Source organism: Enhydra lutris, unplaced genomic scaffold (assembly GCF_002288905.1).
Source record: "Enhydra lutris kenyoni isolate GAN:26980312 unplaced genomic scaffold, ASM228890v2 scaffoldscaffold41, whole genome shotgun sequence".
In the NCBI taxonomy this organism is placed as follows: domain Eukaryota; kingdom Metazoa; phylum Chordata; class Mammalia; order Carnivora; family Mustelidae; genus Enhydra; species Enhydra lutris.
In genome coordinates, this window is record NW_019154125.1 from 11,966,876 (window position 1) to 11,984,978 (window position 18,103).

The 18,103-nt window shown below is 35.4% G+C and overlaps 1 protein-coding gene across 1 annotated transcript in view; it reads left to right on the forward strand.

Annotated features, from left to right (window-relative positions):
• The window catches only part of LOC111155444 (transcription elongation factor A1), a 40,089-nt gene extending 22,632 nt beyond the window's left edge, over nt 1-17,457 (forward strand). The window contains exons 5-10 of the mRNA XM_022515605.1: nt 1,076-1,221; nt 2,678-2,734; nt 3,736-3,890; nt 6,854-7,000; nt 14,044-14,115; nt 15,856-17,457. Of these exons, the coding sequence (XP_022371313.1) occupies nt 1,076-1,221; nt 2,678-2,734; nt 3,736-3,890; nt 6,854-7,000; nt 14,044-14,115; nt 15,856-15,864 (586 nt within the window). The 3' untranslated portion in view covers nt 15,865-17,457. The remainder of the gene's footprint in view (nt 1-1,075; nt 1,222-2,677; nt 2,735-3,735; nt 3,891-6,853; nt 7,001-14,043; nt 14,116-15,855) is intronic.
• The last annotated feature ends 646 nt before the right edge of the window (nt 17,458-18,103 follow it).

Genomic DNA, 18,103 nt, shown 5'->3' on the forward strand with positions numbered 1-18,103 from the left:
AGGCATGAGTTCCTAGTATATTTTTGTCTGTTTTATGGAATTGAAATTTAGGGAGAGAGCCTATTGACACAACACATTGAAGTATCACATATGAAGTCTGACAAAGTGGTTGGTGTTTATCTATACACATGCATGCTTACTCACACTCTCTCTTTCTGGAGAAGACAAGGCTTCAGGAAGGAGGTGATTAAATGTAAAAGGTATACAGAAGGACTGTTCTGCCCACCGGGATCAGTTTGTGCATTTTGATAGTGGGTTATGTGGAGAAAGAGGAGGCGGGATCTCTTTGGAGGAATGCAGCAAGTTACTCTGTGGCTGGTGATTGGTGTCTTTGGAAAGGTTTGTGGCAAATATCTTCAGTGTGATAAACATTAATTACAACCGCACAGAAAATATTTTGGTGAGACTTTTAAGAAGTTAGAAGCAATTGAAATGATTAGGTTGACTGGAAAACTGTTAAACTGTCCTGATTGAGTTGATGTTTCTAGGGAGGAATTAAAGAGACATTTTCATATTCTTTAAAAAAATTTTTTTTTAAATTTTTTTATAAACATACAATGTATTATTAGCCCCCGGGGAGACATTTTCATATTCTTAAAATTCATTTTTTACTACACGTTTTTTATCCAGAAGGGAGTGTTTTAAATATAAACTTCATCGGTTATCTAATTGGAATAGGGTTTTTCAAGCATTGTTTTTTCCCCTCTAGTCTTGGTCGAGAGCTTCTTATTCTCTGGTATCATCCTCTCACCTTTCTCAAAACCCAGATCCTTGTTTTCATTTATTGTATTGAGCTGTAATGTGTATTTTCTTTATTAAAAATATTGTTTAATGTTTAAAAGGATAATCAAGGTGTTTAATTGGTTAAGAAAACCATGAAACATGTCTCAGATTTCCTAAAACTTTAACTTTCTAGAAATCTATATGCACGCAATTTCTTTTTTCATGTAAGAGTTGCTGAATACGATCTTATTTATGCCCCAAATTTTTGTTTTTAGAGAGTGATAGTAATGATGTTACCTTAAGAGAATTTTTCCTGTTTTCTTTTTGGTGTGTGCATGTATATGTATTTTAGTAGTTCCAGTGGCAACGTAAGCAGCAGAAAGGATGAGACAAATGCTCGAGATACTTATGTTTCATCTTTTCCTCGGGCACCAAGCACTTCTGATTCTGTACGGTTAAAGTGTAGGGAGATGCTGGCCGCAGCTCTCCGAACGGGAGGTAAGTTTAGTGTACCCTGTTTCATTTCCTGGTCCTTTGTTCTTCACCACCACCAATGCCATGTCCACCTCCATATTTCTGTTTCGCCAGTGGCTTCCTCGTGTAGCTGCTTGCACTGCTTAGTTCAGGAAGATGTTGTGGCACATAGGGGTTAACGATGGCAGAGAGCACTAGGCATCGTGGGGCCTCTGCTTGCTACTATAAAGTTCCAAGAAGGAGATCCTTTCTAATATGTGGATGTTTCCCTTGATCATAGTAACTTAAAGGTTTTTCACAAATCTTCTTTTCCCCCACTTTTAATCTACAAACCCTAGTTGACCCTTGGATAATGAGTTTAAATTGCATGGGTTTACTTATAATGAAGTTTTTTTTTTTTTCCAACAAAACTAGTACAATACGTAAATGTGTTTTCTCTTATGATTTTCTTAACATTCTTTTCTTTAGTGTACTCTGTTGTAAGAATACAGTATATAGTACATATATAAAATATGTGTTAATTCTTTACATCATCGGTAGGCTTTTGGTTAACAGTATGCTATTACTAGTTAAGTCTTTGGGGAGTCAAAGGTTATATGTGGATTTTTGACTGCACAGGGAGTTGACATCCCTAATCCCTGTGTCATTCAAGGGTCAACTGTAATTACTCTGCTCCCAGATTGAGCATTAATGGTATTGTATTTGGGTCCCATTGTTAAATGTTAGTATGACATATAGTATTTAAGTTTTATATTCATAATTCCATTTTTTACTTTCTTTTAAGTGGAAAAGAGATCTTGATTTTTATATATATGGGAGCCTTAATTTAATTTGAAGTTATTCATTCTTATGTAAAAAAGTTTCATATACAGGAATATTTATCATCTTATACAAATTCATTCCTTTTCTTTTCTATTATACTGTACCATAGTTACTATGACCTGTTTTTCTCTTTACTCTGCCCTTTCTATTTTGATTCCCTTGTTGTCTCTTTATATATTTTTTCTTTTTTCTTCCTAGTTTCTTTTTATTTCCTTCTATCCATTTGAATATTTGCATAGGAGTCTTCTGAGTGTGTCCATATATGTGATTGGCAGATGAAATGAATGGTTTCTTTGCATTGAAGCCTGAGTCACAGGATACAAGACATTTCTTTCTATAACTTTCTCTACTCTCTGCTGGAGCAACCAGAATTTATGGAGTTGTGAATTGAGGAATTGCCTGCTAGATCAATTACTTCCCCACTCCTGAGGGATAAGGAATCATCAATGCAGGAGCACTGTGGACATTAGGTGAATCCAGAGGAGGAGTCTAGTGGGTAGGAAAGAGATCAGATTCTAATGAAACTAAACAAAAAGGACTCTTTATTAGGGCAATGGGGTTTAAGAAATAGGAATGCAGTTTAATTTACTCTGTATTGAAATTTTTTTTTAAATGTCATAATTGCTTATTTTTGACAATTCTTTGTGCCTGTGTTTAGATGACTACGTCGCTATTGGAGCCGATGAGGAAGAATTAGGATCTCAAATTGAGGAAGATATCCTTTGTGTGTATATTCATGATTGTTTAAATAATCTGCTAGATTAACTATTTTTCTTCTTTCTGTATAGAATTTAGAGTTTGATTTTTCAGTTTCTGTCTTCATTGTATTATTTTGCAAGGACAAGATATCGGGCTATCCATGTCATTTTGTTCTTGTTTTCTTGTTACTCAGAATTAAAACATGTGTGTTGATAGTATTTTTATTTTTCTGCCTTGCAAATTGAGAATGTGGCATCTCAGATGAACTTGTGCAGAAGGAGGGCATGGAAGACACACACACTATACATGTGTAGTAGGGTTTGACATTTGGGGGGATCTCAGCAAAGCATGTGGGGTCCCCTGAGTTCATTACCCAGGAAGGAAGTATGTTTGTCCTGGGCACCACGGAAGGGGATTTGGGAGAGGGGTCGTGCACATCTGGGTGACCATGTCACCATGGAACTGTCCTAGTTTTGGAAATGGCCTTGTTGGAAAGAAAGTATGCTGCTCTTTGGGTTCACCTGTTCTGTTGAGGAAAAAAAAAAACAACCCTGGTAAACTAGCTTCTTGCTGAGCTGGGGGAGGAAATGAACCTTCAGGGCACCGTGAATGATTTCCCAGAGGGCCCCCAAAGGAACTGTGTAGTCATCTAGCCTTTTAGGATCCTTTGTAGAATTCAGATTTGAGCAAGTGAAAGTTTATATAAAATGCAGGCTTCTTTTCACAAGTTTTGTCACTCAGACTGAGTACTTAAGTTACTTTTTGAAATGTCTCTAATTTGTGTGCTGCTGACATTAAACAAGAAGAAAGCATTGCTCATTCATAGTGTAATAAAAGTAGGATCACTTTTATTTGCCAGTTACAGATCAAGAAATGAGGTAGAAACACTGCCTGTTAGCTTAATCTAAGTTGGAAACCGTTTTGGAGAACTGCTTAGAAATTTTAGGAATTCTTACTTTGGTGAAATAAAAAAAAATACCTTTACAATTTAACTTTTTTTCCTTAACGGCCTAGTACCTATTTATCAAGAAATAAGGAATACAGACATGAAATACAAAAATAGAGTACGAAGTAGAATATCAAATCTTAAAGATGCTAAGAATCCAAATTTAAGGAAAAATGTACTGTGTGGAAATATTCCTCCTGACTTATTCGCTAGAATGACAGCAGAGGTGAGTATATATGAACATTTCCATGATGTTAGGTGAAAAGTATGTATAAATCATAAAGTACTTTGTAAGTACTATATTTATAATAAATTATCATTTGCTATTTTGCTATATTTATATGTATAATGTACTAGACACATAACTTTAGGTGATTAAATCTGTTGGTATCAGTACTTTGTCTCTTCCACAATTTTACCATGATCTTTGGTTGATTGCCTTAAATCATTGTCTAAAAATTAAACTGTTTTTACTTATTTTGGATTCACGTGGAATTGAAGATTTGAATATCTAATTGCAAACAGGCTTTTTAACCTCCCAAGTTCTTTTCATGGTTAAACCCCATAAAATTGGTCACATCTTATTGACTGTTCCTTAAATTTTAGGGAATGATTGAGAAAACGAAAATCAGAGCTTGCTCTTTATAGACACAGCTGTTCGTAATCTGTAGTCTCATTATTTTATTACACATCCAAGAGAATAAATTTGTGTTTCTATATAGCTAATAAAATTATTATATTTTTAACATTCATTTTTTTAAAACCTCATTAAAATAACATAAAACTTTAAATTAGAGACCATAATGTAATGAACTCCTTTATATCCATCACCTAAGCTTCACGTATTTTTAAGAATTTGTCACCCTTGGGGCACCTGGGTGGTTCAGTCGGTAAAGCATCTGCCTTTAGCTGTCATGATCCCAAGGTCCTGGGGTTGAGCCCCTCATTGGGCTCCCTGCTCTGTGGGAAGTCCACTTCTCTCCTTTGCCACCCCCCCAATTTGTGCTCTCTCTCCAAATAAACAAATAAATAAAATCTTTTTAAAAATAGAATTTGTGACCCTTTTTTTTTTTTTAGTTGTTATTTGTTTATTTGACAGAGAGAGACACAGTGAGAGAGGGAACACAAGCAGAGGGAGAGGGAAAAGTAGGCTGTCCGCTGAGATGGGAACCTGATGCGGGGCTTGATCCCAGAACCCCGGGATTATGACCTGAGTTGAAGGCAGCTGCCTAGGTGCCTTATGACCCTTTTCATCTATCCCTTTTTTTTCCTTTTCCCCTGAGTTGTTTTTAAACGAATCCCAGACATTGTATCTTTTTACCTTTATAAACCTAAGAGAGATACCTTTAAAAATATAATTAAAAAAATTTTTTTTCTTACATAATTACATTGTCATCACTACATCCAACAAAGCTAACAGCAATTCCTAATTTATATATTAATATTTTCCTGATTGTACATTTCTTTGTATCAGGATTCCAGTCTGCACATACCTTTAGTTGGGTTCTCTAAAGATTTTGTATATATGTGTTTAAATCTCTTGCAGTCTCTTCTCCTGCCCGGACCCCCTTTTTCTTCATGACACTGACCTATTGAAGAAACCAGTTTACTTCTGTATCCCACAGTATGAATTATCTCCTCCTTATGATTTTTTTTAATTAAGATTATTTATTTATTTATTTGACAGAGATCACAAGTAGGCAGAGGGGCAGGCAGAGAGAGAGAAAAGAGGAAGCAGGCTCCTCACTGAGCGGGGCTCGATCCCAGGACTCTGGGATCATGACCTGAGCTGAAGGCAGAGGCTTTAACCCATTGAGCCACCCAGGCGCCCCCTTATGATGTTATTTATTTAACTTTTCTGTCCCCTCTATTTTCTGTGAACTGGAATCTAGTTCTATAGGTTTGATAACATACAAATTCACCTGTTTTCCCCACATAATACTTTGGAATTGGTGCTTTTTTACTTTGTTTTGCATCAGGAGACACATAATGTCTTGTTCTACTGTTAGTATGTTGAGCTCGATTAGTGGGTTTGGATATTAACAGCCTGATTCCTCCATTGTAAAGTTCTCCTTTGACCTTTCATCTAATGCGTTCATCCACTGATTTCCTTACCTGAATTGGTTAAACTACCAGGAGTTACAAAATAGTGATTTCTAAAGTTCTGTCATTCCTTTCACATATATTAGCTAGATTTCTTTGATAAAGAAGCATTTTCCATTGTAAACTCAGGCACTTGGTGACCTCTTGGTTTGGATACGAAAGGCAAGTAAATGTTGTCTGTTGTCTGAAACTCTTCCTTTAGTTAATAGTTACCAGAATGAGGAGTTGGTGCCCTAGTAATTGCCACTGGGGGCTTTTCTTGCCGTTTTTGTATGGTTGTGCTCTTCTTTTCCGGTATCATCATGGGCTTGTGACATTTTTATTTATTCAGTGGGGATTGGTTCTTTACAGAAATTTATTTTGATAGCTGAAGAAATTGTCCTATCTTTGGCTAATGTCCTATCTTTCGCTAATGGGAGCTTCTTCATATTAGCTCCTCATCCATATGACTCAACCACAAAAGTCTTTAGTAGCTTCCATTCTTCTCTGGCACAAAAGGATGACCCTGGCTTATCCTGTGAATTTCTTTTTTTTTTTTTTCCCCAATAGAGTGTGAGCAGGGGGCGGGGCAGAGGGAGAAGGAGAAGAGAATCCCAAGCCCAACTTCGCATTGAGCGTAGTTTTTATGGGTTTGGGTCTCACAACCCTGAGATCATGATCTGAGCCAAAACCAAGAGTTGGACGCTCAACTGACTGAGCCACCCAGGCGCCCCAAATCCTGTGCATTTCTTGGTTCAAAATGGGAACCAGATGCTTCTCCAAAGATCCCTCATTCCTTTTTGGGGAGGACAGTGGTGCGGACAACAATCTGGGTATTAGAGGTGCTCATTGCTGTAGTATTATTACATTGTTTATAAACCTTTAAGCAGTAATTAAATCTAATTTTCACATAGAAACTTAAAAGTATTTGATGAAATTTTAAAAGAAAGCAAACTCTGAGTTCTTGGAGGAAAAATAATTTTTCACCTTTAAAACTCTAAAAGTTGGTTTTTGTTCCATTTTTATTAAGCTAATAGAACATAAAAAACATTCAGGATATATATAGGAGTTGCCTATAACTGAGTGGTATTGCCACCTCCCTCACAGGAAATGGCTAGTGATGAACTCAAAGAGATGCGGAAAAATTTGACCAAAGAAGCCATCAGAGAGCATCAGATGGCCAAGACGGGTGGAACCCAGACTGACTTATTCACATGTGGCAAATGTAAAAAGAAGAATTGTACTTACACACAGGTTTGTGATTATTTATAGATTCTTATTTTCATGTAAGAATACTTAAGGGTATTGTGCTAAGTCAAGTAAGTCAGAGGAAGACAAATACCATACATACACACACATACTTATTTATAGAATCTAAAAAGAAAAAAAATTGAAATACTCAGATACAGAGAACAAACTGGTGGTTGTTGTGGTTATTGGAGAAGAAGGGTGGGGGGTTGCATGAACTAAGTAAAGGGGATTAAGAGGTACAAACGTCCCAGTTATAAAATTTGTAAGTCACAAGATATAATACACAGTATGGAAAATATAGTCTGTAATGTAGTAACTTTGTTTAGTGACAGAGAGTAACTAAACATATAAAGATAATCATTTTATGATGTATAAAAATATCAAATCACTGTGTTGTACACCTGAAACTAATATTGTATGTCAGTTATAACCCATTTAAAACTAAATACATAAATAGAATGCTTGCAACTCCTGTTTCAAAACAGGTAGTAAAGATAATTACCAGTACTTTGATAATGCTTGCTTGCTTGCTCTCTTCTTTTTTTCTTTCTCCCTCCTTCTTTCTTTGTGTCTTTCTTTCATTTTATTTATTTATTTGACAGAGAGAGACTGCCAGAGAGGGAACACAAGCAGGAGAGCAGCAGGCAGAGGGAGAAGCAGGCTCTCCGCTGAGCAGGGAGCCTGATGCGGGGCTTGATCCCAGGACTCTGGGATCATGACCTGAGCCAAAGGCAGACACTTAACAACTGAGCCACCCAAACGCCCCTGATAATGCTTTCTTAATACTAACACATTCCAGTTAATAGAAAATAAGTTGATATATTTATACTTTCATGGAAATTGTTACTGTGAAAGCTGTATCAGGTAAAATTTATAAAAATCATTGTAGGGATTTACTGAAATGGCCATATTCTTTCTCTAATAGTTGAGCAGTTGATTAATGGTTAGTGTATAAATAGATTATAATTCTTTTTATTAGGCAGGATCATATAATTTAAGAAAAGTTCTTTACTCTTCCTCACTTGGAGCATGGGTACTTTTGCTTAGTTGCTTTCCAGATATTGATTGCCTTTCTGCAACGTATTGATGACTTTTCATATATGATGCAACTAACCTTCCTTTTTGTTCTTAGACAAAAAGATAGCTGAAAACAGCCACATAATGGTTGTTTTTGTTGTATATGCGTGTGTAAAAATGGTTTATCACTGTCATTAATTTCATTTGTCAAGTAGCTATTTTTGTGCTGTGTCTGTAATTTACTAAACTCAAAATTTTCTCCTTAAAGAAGAACTTACAGTTAATATTGTAGGATAATGGATTTAGGGAATTGAATTTTCTTATTGATAGAAAATTAAGCAGTTAAGGAAGTAGTATTACTAAACTCTCTATAAGTTGTAGAAAGGAACCTTTACTTTTTTTTTTTTTTTTTAATTTTTAGAAGGTGTTACTCTCAAGGTTAAAAATTCAAAAGGTACAAAAAATTGTGAGTGGAAAGTTCCCCTCCCACTTTTGCCTGCAGCAACTTGGTCCCACCTCCCTGGAGATAAATTAGGTTACTAGTTTGTTTTGTGGCTTCCTATGTGTTTTATGCATACATATGCAAATATGTATATGTTTTTTGTTTTCCCTTTTTTAATATTTATTTTTAATAATTTTTAGTAATCTCTGCACCCAGCGTGGGGTTCACATTCCCAACCCTGAGATCAAGAATTGCATGCTCTTCTGACAAATTTAGCCATGCCTCTTTCCCCATTTCCTAAACACATGTGGTAGCACATTATATAAACTGCCTCTTTTAGTTTTTAAAAGTACATAACACCCATTTTCAGATATGCTCTATTTAACCAATCCAAAGTCCTTTCTATCTTTTCGGAGTCTTTCATTTAATCATAGTTATAGATCTGATATTTCATTATTTTTTTTTGTAGAACTATTACTACTGATAGTCACTAAATTATATTAAAATATGAAAGTAGCTTCAGAAATTTCTGAGTTTGGGGATACCTGGGTGGCTCTGTTGGTTAGCAACTGCGTTCAGCTCTGGTCATGATTCCAGGGCCCTGGCATTGAGAGCTCCACATCAGGCTCCCTGCTTGGCTGGGGGGCGGGGCCTGCTTCTCCCTGTTGCTCTGCCACTCCCACTGCTTGTGCTCTCCTGCTCTCATTCTGTCAAATAAATAAAAATCTTAAGAAAATTTTTTTCTGAGTTTGGATTGCTCGGTTTTCTTTTGATTAGGCAGAAACATCTCAGCAGTAAAAATTCTGTCCTGAAAATGCTACATAGCGGGAAGTATTAAGTATAAATAGAAAGGTATTTAAAGCCAAAGCGTCTTTAAAACATTGGAAGTCAGGGTGCCTGGGTGGCTTAGTCAGTTGAGCGTCCAACTCTTGATTTTGGTTCCTGTCATGATCTCAGGGTCCTGGGATCGAGCCCCATGTCGGGCTTGTGCTCAATGTGAAGTCTGCTTGAGGTTCTCTCTCCGTCTCCATCTACCACCCTCCCCTTGCACACGCTCTCTCTCTTTAAATAAATAGGTAAAATCTTTAAAAAAATCCGTATGAAGAAGTAATATATTTACATGATCAGCTATAATAAAAAATGTTTCTTTTAATAGAAAGAACCTAGTACTAAAGATGAGGTATGATTTTCTTAGAATCAATTCCTTCAGTAGATAGAAAACTTCCAACGTTGGCAAAATAACTGATATAATAGACATAAGTTTGACTCTTGGTTAACATGTACCTACCAGGAGATCAACTTTTTTCCAAGAGAGCGAAAAGTTCCTCCTACCTGTGTACTTTTCGGGCCCTAGTTAGCAAGTATCTAGATATAAATACATGAGAATATTTCAGAAGGATCTTTCAAATGATTTTTATCTGAAGGCCTTAGCCAGAATGGTATTCTTTTGAGAGTGCCTTTTCTTTATCTTCCTTTGGGCTTTTGAGTTAAAAATCATGTTGATAGTTGACAAGTATGGTGTGCTTCTCATCTTCAAGGTGGAAATACACTGGATTTCATCATCCAATACTAAATTTAAATAGATCTTATTCAGAATGCAATATTGTTGGTGTTCAGGTTCTTGCCTTCACCCAACTTCCTCATCTCCCCCATAACTTAAACCTTAAGAATAACTTAAAACTTTAGGGGCACCTGGGTGGCTCAGTGGGTTAAGCCTCTGCCTTCGGCTCGGGTCATGATCTCAGCGTCCTGGGATCGAGCCCCGCATCAGGCTCTCTGCTCAGCGGGGAGCCTGCTTCCCCCTCTCTCTCTGCCTGCCTCTCCGCCTACTTGTGATCTCTCTCTGTCAAATAAATAAATAAAATATTAAAAAAAGAATAACTTACAACTTTAATATATGTAATGCATTGTCAGCTTCATTCAGGAATGTACAGTTGAAAGAAAACCTCCTGTTTTGGGGACCTTGTTTTCAGTAGTTCTCAGTGGAGAACTTCAGAAGTCTATTATGGTTGATAAAGTTTAAAAAAAACATATTAGCTTATTTATTATTATTTTTTCCTGAGTTCTCTTTTGTTTCAAAAATTTTAGTTACGGCAAAATACACATAACCTAAAATTTACACCTTAACCGTTTTTAAATATATAGTTGAGTAGTAATACAAGTAATACATTGTAGTAATACAGGTAATGTATTTGTGGCAAATACATTTGCCACAAATTAATATTGCAATCTCCAGGACTCTTTTTCTCTTGCAAGACTGAAATGCGATACCCATTAAACAGTAACTGTACATTTCCCTAGCTCCTGGCAACCACCAGTATCTGAATTTGACAACTCTAGTTAGTCAGAGGTATAAATGGAACCTACATAACAGTATTTGTCCTTTTTTGTCCCTGGCTTAATTCTGATACCTGATCTATTCTAAGATAGTAATTAGAAGCACAAAGAAATGTGTACAGATCAGCATCACTAATCATCAGGGAAATGCAAATGAAAACTATGTTATGTTCACAAATAGTCCATATTATAGCATATATCAGAATTTCCTTTTTAAGGCGAATTAAAGGGTGAATTAACACTGTATGTATATACCACATTTTGTTTATCCATTCATCTGTTGATGGACACTTCTACATTTTGGGCTTTTACGAACACTGCTGCTTTGAACTTTTGTATACAGATACCTCTTTGAGACCCTGCTTTCCATTCTTTTGGGTATTTTCTCAGGAGTGGGGTTTCTCGTTCATATAAGCTTTTTTTTTTTTTTTTTTTTTTAAAGAGAGGGATGGTGGGGAGATGGAGAGGGAAAGTGGGGGAGAGAATCTTAAGCAGGCTCCACGCCCAGGTCCCACAACCCAAGCCAACATCCAGTCTGATGCTTAACCAACTGAGCCACCAAGGCATCCCTATATTAACTTTTATGGCAGTTAAAGTACCTATTTATAGAAAAATTGGAAAATGAAGAAAAATATGAACAAAAAATTTAAATCACCCATTAATCTGCATTTATTTTTTTAGTTTATTTTCTTTATATATATTTTTTAAAGATTTTATTTATTTGACAGAGATGAGAGGCAGAGAAAGAGAGAGGGGAGGAAGCAGGCTTCCCACTGAGCAGTGAGCCCGATGCGGGGCTCGATCCCAGGACCCTGGGATCATGACCTGAACCGAAGGCAGAGGCTTTAACTTACTGAGCCACCCAGGCGCTCCTTAATCTGCATTTAGAAGGAATAGTGGTCGGTGTTTTGGTGCCTGCAGTATTTTGTGAAGTTTTTCTAATCTAGTTGTAGCAAAATCCTATAAACCATTTTTTAAAAAGATTTTATTTATTACAGAGAGCATGAGCAGTGAGGAGAGGCAGAGTGAGAGGAAGGAACAGATTCTCTGCTGAGCAGGGAGCCTGGCATTGGGCTTGATCCCAGGACCCCGGGATCATGACCTAAGCTGAAGGCAGATGCTTAACCAACTGAGCCACGTAGGCACCCCTGTAAACCATTTTATGTATAGTTGACCCTTGAACATCATGGGCTTGAAGTGCATAAGTCCACTTAACATACAAACTTTTTTCAACATATTTATGTCCATTACTATAAATATATTTTCCTTATGATTTTCTTAAAATCTTTTCTGTAGCTTGATTTAAGAATTCTGTATGTAGTAGGTATGACATACAAAATATGTATTAATCGACAGTTTGTGTTGTTGGTAAGGCTTATAGTTAACAGTAAACTATTAGCAGTTGTGTTTTGGGAGAGTTTGTTGTGGATGTTCAACTGCATGAGGAGTTGATGCCCTTTGCCTCCACATAGTTCAAGGCAGAACTGTATTTCTTTTCTCTTAACTACTATAATTAAGCATTTTCCTTTAATTATTAAAAAAAAAAACCCAAACCCTTTGTAAACATCTTAATAGCTGTATAATATTCCATCAGATGGGTATGCTCTTATTTCATTATTTCCCTGTTGAATATTTAAGTTGTTTCCAGTGTTATTACTGTAAAATTACACCTCAAACATCCCTGTACACACATCGCCAACTCCTGGCTTTATGAGGAATGATTGACATATAATTGAATGTTTTTAAAGTGTACAGTGGGATGATTTGATATACATATACATTGTGGAATGATTACCAAGATCAAGATAGTTAACATATCCATTACCTTACATAGCTAACTTTTTTTGTGTGTGTGGTGAGTTCCTTAAGATCTACTCTTAACTATCGTCATTATGCTATATATTAGATCCAAAGAAATTATTCTCCTTTACTTGAAAGTTTGACCTTCATCTCTCCATTTCCCCCTTCTCCCAGCCCCTGCAACTACTGTCTGTTCTCTGTTCCTATGAAATCTGCATTCATTCATTCATTCGTTCATTCATTCATTTTTACGATGCCACGTATAAGTGATACCATACAGTATTTGTCATTCTTTAGCATATTTTATTTAGCATGTCTTCCAGGTCCATCCGTGTTGTCTCAAGTGGTAGGATTTCCTTCTTTTTTGTGGCTGAATAACTTTTCTTTATCCATTCTTCAGCTAAAGGACATTTAGATTATTTTCATATCTTGGCTATTGTGAGTAATGCAGTGAGTGTGAGTGTGTAGGTAACTCTGAGGTATTGATTTCATTTTCTTCAGATGTATTTGTGGAATGGGATTGCTGGGTCATAAGATAGTTGATTTTTTTTTTAACTTTTTATGCTCGCTCTGCCTTTTTTTTTTTTTTTTTTTAAAGTCTACACTCCAGTGTGGGGCTACGACCCCAAGATCAGGACTTTCATGCTCTACCAACTGAGCCAGCCAGGCTTCCTGTGTGGTAGTATAATTTTTAATTTTTTGAGGATCTGCCGGCCTTTTTTTTACAATGGATATGCCAGTTTATATTCCTGTCAGCAGTGTATAGGAGTTCCCTTTTCTCCACATCCTCAGTAGTTTTTGTTATTTCTTGTCTTTTTCATAGTAGCCATTCTAACAGGTGTGAGATGATAATTCCTTGTGGTTTTCACTTGCCTTTCCCTAATGATTAGTGATATTGATCTGTACTTTGTGATCAGATACTTACCTGTCTTTGTGTTTCCAGTTACCATCTTATAATAGATTAGATGTCAGGTTCCTAGGTCAGAGAGAATGGATATTTGAGGCTCTTACTTTGTTGCTGCCTAACTTTTAGAAAGGTTGTGACAGTTTATATTTTTCAGAATGAAATAGTCACAATTTTTACATCTCTGTTAATTTATAAGAGAAGATTGATGTATCTTTTAATTAACATTTTTGTACTTCTTAGTGATGATGAAATTTTTAAATATTTATTAGCCATTTATAAAAAGTGTGTGTGACTTTAGAAGGTTTTCCCACTTATCTGGGATAAATTAAACATGAAAAGACAAACAATGACTTAGAAAAATAAAGTTTTGAAATATGTGTCTTTTTGACATTACTTAGCTTATTTGAACTTGTTTCAGGCTCTTATACATTTTATTGTGGTACTGTTGTGGTTACTGTATCTCTTAATGTAGAATGTTCTTATTTAGGTCAGACTTTTTCTAGGATTTTAAAAAATAATATTTTTCACTTGATTTTACTGTAGGTACAAACTCGTAGTGCTGATGAACCGATGACAACATTTGTTGTCTGCAATGAATGTGGAAATCGATGGAAGGTATATGACACTTTCTTATATTCATATTTTATCCATTTATAATAGATTTTTTCACATCTTTTCATAAGACTACCTAGGTATCTAAATATATACATCTGCTCATGCTGTCTAGTACTATTGAAGTCCATGACAAACCATTTATAAAGGAATATACTATATTGTACTCCATTAGAAATTAAGAATGTTAATTTAATTTTCCTATCTTCATATGGTTTTGGTGTGGGAGTAACAGGATTGAATCTTAACTGCACTTACTGTATCATAGTCCTGTATATACTATGCTTATTTAATTGCTTTGACTCTTATACTTCCGGAAAATCTGTCTTCAGAGATTTTGGGTATTACTTGTCTTCATAGATTTTGATTCTGGAAAGATTACTTTGTTGAAATCCAACAGGATGGTTTTAGTGTTTATTTTAGGAATTAACAGATGAGCACTGTCATGGTTTGGTAGGCTTTTCACTGAGACTTCATATCGCCTATGTACTTTTGAATGAGCCCCACACAGGCAAGTGTATGTTATTTAAATGATCCCTTTTTGAGTGATTTTTGTGAGCCACAGAAATATAATTTAAACTTGGGAGAAGAATCACTTCTGAGACCATTTTTATTGTTAATGGAGATGCGAGTGCTAGGGGTATGTATTTAGGGAGACTCATGTGGTAGGGATATAGTCTTAGGAGCCAAACAGGTTTTGAACTCTGCTTCTTATCATTAGTGAACTATAATTTTCTTACATATTAAATGTAAATAATATCTACATCATAGGCTGTAGTGAAGAGTATAGATACTGTATTTAAAAAGTGCCTGAAATGGTTGCATTTATTGGTTTTGTGAAGCTTATGTGATTCTCCTTTTTTTTTTAAAAGCTATACTTAGCTTTAGCCCTTTAATGCTCTTAAATTATTTAGCCCTTTTGAATTATTCACCTAAGTTAAAACATTTTCTGAAAGTCAGAAATGAATTAAAAGCTAGGCAGTGGGGGAATATCCTCCACAATTATGGTATAGGTTTGGCCCTAGATATCATAGAGGTTGAGACCAGTCTTCATTTTATTATATACAAAGATGTAGTTCTGAGCTGGGAAGGTTACTGGTATTGAAAGTGTCTGGTATTGAGAGTGTCGTGATTTGAAATAGTGTCTCCCATCCTGAGTAGTTTTTTACATTGGTTAAAGAGAGGGACATTCTTTTTTTTTTATTTTTTTATTTTTAGTTCTGTTGAGAAGTCTGGCTTTTCTAGGTAGCTCTTAGATTTATTTTGCATAATGGATGATAGTGATGATGATGATGATGATTTCTATTATTATGGGGCATATTGCAGTTGGTTTTGAATACAGGCAGTTTGCAGCATAGTTTTGACATAGTTCTTCTTGGATTTAAGAAAGGTCAATTTAATGTAGCAAGCTGATGCCCAAGGATGGCTTACTCTAGAAGTTCAAGATTGGAATTCAGTTTTTTTTAAATTTGTTTTTTTAACCTAAAAACATTAAGAAGAGGGGTACTTGATAAAAAAAAAATTGATAGTATTTCTTCAGTTATATATTCCTACTGATTGTAAATTGGAAAAGACAAACATGTAGGATAGGTGTCTGTTCATGTCTGAGAAGTACAACATCTTTTTAAAAAATGCCTCTTTTTTATCAGTATTAAGTATATACTATGTTAAATGGGGGGTGGGGTACACCCCATTGTCTGTATTTAAAGATCTCATGAAATACTTTTTTTTTTTTTTCGACAGTTCTGTTGAGATGGAAGAAATGGCAAAATGTCTGGACCATTAAAAAATGTATTTTGTAATTAGCTTTAAAACTAGGCCAAGCATCTAGTTTACCTGAAAATCAGATTTTTAAAGTAACATACATCCCTTGGGTTAGTCTTGGTTTTTGACATAGCATTCCTTCCTTAAATGCCTTCTGTAGTTTCAGATCAGTAGGGAGACCACATAATAATTGTATGGTATCTGTTTCAAAACATTTTTTTTCATTTTTATAGTAAGTTGATATTAAACTCTTATCAGTTAAACTTCTGGCAATTTATTTTTACTTTTTTTTCCTTTTGAAAGGAAAAATGAACCTTAACTTTTTAAAAGTCCAAACACACACAGTAGGAATACTGTTCTTCTCAGTTAATACATAAAAATGGAAATTACATTTTTCCCCCATATTGGCACATACATACAAATAGTAAAGGAAGAGAAAAGGTAATATAAGTTTATCAGATGTGGTGTGTATTCAGATAATACTTGACCAGCTTATCTAAATTGTACATAATATTTGAACTAGCCTATGAGATTATCTTAATTATTATGTTCACAAGTCTGGGATAATTAGATATTATTTTGCATTTGTAACTAACTGTGATAATCATTTCTTGTACATGTTTATGACTTTTTCTTACTAGATTTTACTTTTGGAAACATGACTTGACTTTGTTGAAATCAGTTTGGTTTTGTTGTTTATTTACCTGTTTGACTTTGTAGTTGTATTTTAGTTTTGCAGAACACTGTTGTAGTTTAGTAGGTTTTTCATAAATCCCAGCATAGGCAAAGAATGAAAGCTTCTGACCATTTTTCCCCTCATAGGAAGACAAACTTGGAAGGAAATATTAGCATTTTAGTACAGTATAGTTACTATAAACAGATATGACTTGATTTTTGATTTGGAAATCTTTACTGACCAAGGATTAAGTTTAAGGACTATATAAATCATTAGAGCTGTGGTCTTTCCATATGGAGGTTGATAGAAAATATTTTTGTCCTGAGTTGAATTTGGTCTTTTATTGTTACACAATGAATGAGGTTGTTCAACAAACTAAATATATGGACTATAATGCAGTTGGTTTTACAGTACAGATCTTATACTTAACATTTATTTTTTACATGTGTACCATTTGTTTTGTTAGGAATAAGAAAAAATGATTTCCTTAGGGAATGTTCCTTAGGTTACACTTGCTCTAGCACATCTTAAAGGCCATTTTTACAAAGGCCACATTTTATCATGCTAAATCTGTATTCTATCATACTCCTATAGGAAGACTTCAGTACATGCTTTGCACTCCCCTTTGCTCCCTTTTCCCATTTTTAAAATGCAGATCAATTTGATGTAATACAGAAAGCAACATTAAAGGTTCATGTTAGGACCCCATATATGAGCATTGGCCCACTGGTACCATCCTGTCTCTACTTTGTTATTTCACAGATTAACTTTATCACTTAAAAAATAAAGTGCATTTTTGGAAGAATGACTTTTGGAAGAATAAAACTAAAATAGTCACACTTTTAAATTAAGTGATCCATTTTTAAATTTGTAATTCAATAAAGTTTCTTGTTATTAAACATGTATCACATTTTGTCATTTTATTTAGATATTGACAGCTGCTCTACCTTATGTTTCAAAGGTCCCCCCCCCCCAACTACTAAGGTGGTTATTTATTTATATATTTATTTTAGAGAGAGAGAGTGTGGGCATCTGGGTGTGAGCAGGGAGGGCTGTGGGGGGGTAGAGAGAGAGGGAAAATCCCAAGCAGCCTCCACGCCGAGTGCAGAGCCCAAAGTAGGGCTCAATCCCGTGACTGAGATCATGACCTGAGCTGAAATCAAGAGTCAGATGCTTAACTGAGCCACTCAAGTGTCCCCAACTACTAAGGTGTTTTTAGAGGATAGTTTTAATTAGGTGTTGCCTTCCTAGTTTTAAGTAGAGACTAGTACTGAGCAGTAGTGCAGAGAACATGTTTTTCCCTTCTCTTTTCCTGGACTCCTGGTGAGGGAGAGGAGTGGTTCTCAGTAGAGCATCAAGCATATCCCGATCCCGTGTGTGCACATACATAATATGAGACCACATAGTCTTAGTAGAGAAAAATACTAGCCAGTTGTAAAGTACTGGGAAGTAAAAGTAACTGTTAAATGAATATACAGAAGAATTAAATGAAACATAGGCAGTGAGAATTAATGAAGGACCATCCTGGGAAAGCAGAAAATAACCATTTTG